This window comes from Benincasa hispida, chromosome 9 (genome assembly GCF_009727055.1).
Source record: "Benincasa hispida cultivar B227 chromosome 9, ASM972705v1, whole genome shotgun sequence".
Lineage (NCBI taxonomy): Eukaryota > Viridiplantae > Streptophyta > Magnoliopsida > Cucurbitales > Cucurbitaceae > Benincasa > Benincasa hispida.
In genome coordinates, this window is record NC_052357.1 from 55493441 (window position 1) to 55499504 (window position 6064).

General features: G+C 31.1%; 1 protein-coding gene across 1 annotated transcript; it reads left to right on the plus strand.

Annotated features, from left to right (window-relative positions):
* The first annotated feature begins 1314 nt into the window (after positions 1–1314).
* Positions 1315–4752, plus strand: LOC120087332 (vesicle-associated protein 4-1). The gene is made up of 7 exons (XM_039044317.1): positions 1315–1705; positions 2086–2156; positions 2835–2916; positions 3110–3228; positions 3734–3811; positions 3926–4048; positions 4174–4752. The coding sequence occupies exons 1-7, from the start codon at positions 1429–1431 to the stop codon at positions 4231–4233; spliced, it is 810 nt and encodes a 269-aa protein (XP_038900245.1). The 5' UTR covers positions 1315–1428; the 3' UTR covers positions 4234–4752.
* The last annotated feature ends 1312 nt before the right edge of the window (positions 4753–6064 follow it).

Below are 6064 nucleotides of genomic sequence, written 5' to 3' on the forward strand. Positions count from 1 at the left end.
TGACGCGCTTGTTGGAAAAAAAAAAAAAAGGAAAAAAATGCCCTCAATTTAAAAGAGAAAAAAACAAAAAAATTAAAAATCACTTTTCGTCCAAAAAATTTTTATAGAAAAAATCTCTTAATCCATGAATTTTTATTTTCAATCTTTTAACTTCTATACTTTCAAATTTTTAATGATTTAATCATTATACTTTCGTGATTATCGATTTAGTAATTATACTTTATAATTTTTCATTATAATTTAGTTAGAATATTAATAAACTAATTAAGTATAAAGATCAAGTTGTTACATAATCAAAATTAATGATTAAGTTTGATTAGATCTTTCACGATGAGAATTAAATTAGGTTTAAAATATCATTTTAGTCTCTTCAATTTCTTTTACTTTTAAATGTCCAATTCCAATGCTTGTACTTTCAATAAGTTTTAAATTAAATCCATATTACTTTTAATTTTTTATTAACATTTTCACTATAAATTTTGAAAACATATTCACATATTGTGTTTCTTTGAAAAAATTATTATAATTATTTAGTTTAGCTTCGATAAAAAATTGACTTCGAGAGACTAAATTAAAATTTATTAAAAATATAGAGATCAAAATTCAACATTTGAAAGTATGAGTACTAAAATTGAATAATTTTTAAAGTATAGAAACAAAAATAATATTTTAATCATTAAATTATTATAAAATTTAAAATATAAAAACTAAATTGTTACATTCTAAAGTTCAACGACCAAGTTATCATAAATCTGAAAGTATAAGGATTAAATTGTTACAAATAGCTGACAACTAAGGGCCCATTTAGTAACCATTTCGTTTTTTGTTTTTGTTTTTGAAAATTAAGCTTATAGACATTACTTCTACGCTCACTTCCATTGTTATCTGTTTTCCACCAATGATTTAAAAAATCTAGCCAAATTTTGAGAATTAAAACAAGTAATTTTCAAAAAATAATTTTTAAAATTTAGCTAAAAATTGTACTTACTAAGATGCAAATTATGATAAGAAATATGGATGAAGTAAGTTTAATTTAAAAAAAAATAAAAAAGCAAATGATTATCTAATGGACCTACGTCTTAGTAAAATGATCTTAAACGATGAAAAATGGACTCGTGCAACTCACGCCATCCGAAGAGCGCGTGGGATAATTATTCCAAATAATTCCATCTCATCGGAAATAAGAAATATTACAACTCAGAGCAGCACGGATTCGTAATAATTGCACGAACGGCCCTTTGGGCTGTCAATACGCATTCTCCGTGCGCCACGTGTCCACCTCCGCACGGACATCAAAACCAAATTCCGTCGTATTTACATTCGTCTCTCGAATCCGCTTTCTCTCTGCTACCGTCGTCTCCTCCTCCTCCGTCAGATAGAAATTGAAGAATTTCAGTTTTGCCGGAAAAAATTAATGTGATAGTGTTAATGACCATGGCCGTTGCCGACCGTCACAAGCCACACGCCGATATCAAGCTCTTCAGGCTGTGTCCGATTTGGCAATCAGGGAATACTAATTCGTCTTCTTCGTCGTCGACTCAGAACCTTCACCATAGTAGCCATGGCCCCAGCGACAGAAACTCAACGGTCTCGAATAACATGAAAGCTTCAGCGTCTTCCAAGACGGTGTCCTCTGTGGCGAAGTCGCTGTTGCCTCCTCGGCGTAGGCTCCGGCTTGATCCTAACAATTCTTTGTTCTTTCCTTGTAAGTTGTTCTACTTCTCTCTTTTACGTTGTGGTGTTTAGATTTGTGAATTGAATGGAGAGCTTTCGATGTTTTTGAATAATAGTGTTTAATTAGAATTCGAAAGTGGATGTTTCCAACTCGAGAGAGTGGAAGAAGCTAGCAAGTTTTTAATCTTCAATCTGGATAATGCGAGCCGAAACTATACTCATTTGCTGTTGGATTATAATATTTAACTTTTCTGAATTAATTAATTAATTAATGGTTCTAGTCTTCGGATTTTCCTGCTTCCATTTGCGAGTTGAAGTTCATATTTACTTGAAGCAGGGGAAGTGTACGGAATTATTGTTTAGAATTTTCATTCATCTTCAACTCTGTATTGTTTGATGGTTTTTCTGTAGATGAACCCGGGAAGCAGGTAAAGAGCGCCATCAGATTGAAGAATACGAGCAGATCCCATGTAGCTTTCAAGGTATTAATTTAATTATTTTCCATTGCAGGCCTACTTTCACCTTTTGTTCTTTCAGTTATTCGTTTATTGATTTCTTACTTCTTAAGTCCCAACAAGCCAAGCGTACGGAAAACGCTTAACTGAAACATGAATGCATGTGATTCTGTTCTTCCATGTACTTTTCTGAAATTTCATGCATGTTAATAATTGTTTTTTTTCAGGTAATTAATGTTTTTGGGAACTTTATTAAAAGATAGTTTCAGCCATCTAACAAATTGCTTGTCTCATAGCATAGTTAGTCCGGGGGTTCTGCTTGATCATCTCAATCTCTGAAAATTTGCATTCAAATTGTATTCAGCTTCTTGTAAAGTTGTTCACCTGTGGCAATCAAAATCTATCAAAGGTTTAATCCGTTAATGGCGAGGATTTTATATCAATAATTTTTTTCCCTTTTTTTTCCTTCGTTGAATTATTATAATTTTCAATTGACTCAACAATCATTGGAGTTACTGTATTATTAGTCTGGGTTTTGGTTTGTCTAACGTAAATCGACATTACCAGCAAGGCAGGTAATAGCTGGTGAATTGCATACTTGTTTGAGTGTCATTTCAAATCAATGTGGACTGTTCATTTCTATGGTTAAGTAATTAGAATATTAGTATGCATACCATTCTAAATGGTCTCTGCATTTTTCTTCAGTTTCAAACTACAGCCCCGAAGAGCTGTTATATGCGGCCTCCTGGTGGCATTCTTGCTCCTGGAGAAAATTTTATTGCTACTGGTAATGTTTCCATTGTCACAATCTTTTCTCTTCTTGTTAAACGTTTGTTCCTTTTTTTTTTTTTTGGGTAATGTAGTATTTTCAATTCATTAGTGTACTTCCATTTCTCCTTTTTCATGGTTTCCTTACTTTAAACATTATGTTATGTAATCAATATCAACACAAGTGTTCATTTGCTTCATCTTTTAAACAGTCTTCAGATTTGTGGAGCACCCTGAGAACAATGAAAAGCCAATGGACCAGAAAAGCAAAATTAAGTTTAAGATCATGAGCCTTAAAGTGAAAGGAGGAACAGAATACGCACCTGAGCTGGTGAGTGTCAGTTTAAATTGGGTTTCCAACTTTCCATGCCTCTCTTTATGCTATTTTGGTTTGTTAAACACAAACCTCTCTGGCTTTCCATTATGAAAGATAGCCAATATCTGGCCTTTTATGTTATTTCTTGTGTATTATTTGACAGCTTAAAGTTCCCATCATGCTACCTCAGTGCACTTCTTTTAGTTACCTACATGTTGTCAATGTTGTTTAGTGTGGTTTTTTTGTCAAACAACATCTGCATTCTACAGTTTGTGGGTTCTATAGTCATCTAATCAGCGCACTAAATTGTGATGGACTTTTCTTTGGTGGTAGCAGCTGAAATAAGTTAATAAGTTTGTTTATCATTATTTGAATTTGTACGGAATTACGTTATGACCTCACCTGAAGAAGTCAACTAGGTTCACATTTGTGTCCAACCTCTGAATAAATACATTGTGAAAGTGTGAATTTATTGCCAAACTTGTTGATGGCATGTACTTATGTTTTGCAAAATTTTCAGTTTGAAGAACAGAAGGATCAAGTAACAGTTGAGCGGATTTTGCGGGTCGTATTTGTAGATCCAGAGCGACCTAGTGCAGTAAGTGAATCAATGAACACATGGCTTGTTCTTGTCTATATTGGAGAGAGTGGAGAGAGTGGAGAGAGAGAGAGAGAGGGAGAGGTCCAATTTAACTTTATTTTGATATTTTAGGCTCTCGACAAGCTGAAACGTCAATTGGCCGAAGCCGAGGCTGCACTTGAAGCACGCAAGAAACCTCCAGTGGAAACAGGTCCTCAGGTTGTAGGGGGTGAAGGTCTTGTGATAGATGAATGGGTACGCTGATCTTGATCTGATGGTGCATTTTTGGATTCAATATTCATGTTATCAGTATTAAGTTCATCTTATATTCCTAAGTTGACCTCTTATAATCCTCTAATCTTTATTTTTGGATTGTTCAGAAAGAACGGAGGGAGAAATACCTTGCTCGTCAACAAGTGGGCGCAGTAGACTCTGTGTAAAGTTAGACTTTTATTGTTGCGCCACACTCTTTTCGGTGGTAAATCTGTTCAGGTATTGTCTTCTTCTCAAGCCCTGGATATCTGGAAGATGAAAGGAGTTGTTACTTGGAATGTTCATCTGAGAGGGAAAAAACAGAAAAGAAAAGAAAATCCAATGTCGATGTCATTACTCATGAAGTGAGCAGCACGTAATTTGAAGAACTTAATCGAAAGTCGAATGCTGCTCATTGTAGATAATGAATTTTGTTTGTGAAAATAAATGTATTTACACAATAATCACCTCAGCTTATGATCATAAGATAGAATATAATATGGTTTCTTGGTTGGAATTGATCAATAGAACTTTTGGACAGATAAGTTTGTGTAGTATTGTGCTGAAGGAGGATGTTGTATTTCCAAAAATTCCACAATTTCTGAGCTTAAAATTATTCAATCAAGCAGGGCCATGTTATAAGATGTATGTGAATGGCTTATGCCATTTTCTAGGTGCAATCAAAGGGCATCCTTTTGGGTTTCAAATGTCATTGGAAGAAAAGTGAAACTTCTCATGGTTCTCTTTTGGAGCCTTTATGGTGTGTTTTAATTCATACTAGTGTTCTAATTACTATGTATTTTTATCCTTGGTAAATATTTTTCTAAAATTGGGTTGCATATGTACAATAGCTGTATATGTATCTGTTAATGAACTTTTCTAAAATTATTCTAAAATTACTTTGAGCAAAGCCTATTGACCTAAATTTATTAAGTTAAAAAATATTCATTTGATAATCATTTAGGTCCCGTTTGCTAACTATTTTTAATTTTTGAATTTAAGGGTGTGTCTGGTTTAATTTTGAAGTGTTTCATTTTAAAAATAACTCATTTTAGAAAAAAAATTTTAGTGCTTGAGAACCACTCAAAATAGTTTTTCTTTTTTTTTAAAAAATGAGGTTATGAAATAAGTTGATTTAGGATAAACACTTGAAATCAATTTTTAGAAAAATTAGTTTATTAATACATATATGCACGTATTATAAATTTTAAAAATATAGTTTTTTTATAGAAGTTGTGCGTATATTTCATTAAATATTATCTATTATATAATTAAATTCTTTAGTTCCAAATATTATTCAGCTTAATAAATAAAAAAAATCATATAAATATAAATTAATCACAACATAATATAACCTATTACTTATTTTGTTAATCAGAATTCAATTTGGAATGGAAAGACCTCTGTATCACTGTTATTTTTAAATATTATTTTTAGTTCCACATATAGTTTAATTTAATAAAAAAATGATTATTTTAAATCCTAAGAAAAATATAATAATTAAAACTTTTTTTTTTTTAAAAATATAGTTTAATTTAATAAATAAATATGTATTCATTTAAATTAAATTAATATAATTATACATTTTTAAATTAATTAAATATATGTTATTTTAGGTCTCGTTTGATAACTATTTAGCTTTTGATTTTTTTTTTTGAAAATTAAGTTTATAGACATTATTTTTATCTCCAAATTTCTTCATTTGTTATCTACTTTTAACAATAGTTTAAAAAACTAAACCAAAATTTAAAAATTAAAAAGTAGTTTTTCCCTCCCAAACTTTACACTACTTTTTTTCATCAAACTAAATGAAAAATATACAATAAAAACCTAACCCTCAATTAGGCAAGTCTATCAAGGTATATTATAATCCGATCATAAAAGTACAAAAATTTTAGTACTACACCTAATTGATAGAAAATAAGATTATGTCTCGACTTTGAGCATTAGACACAACTTGCATGAAATTGCTTCGAAAGAAGAAAGATGACCAAAAACTTGTTTTTATTTTTGGAATTT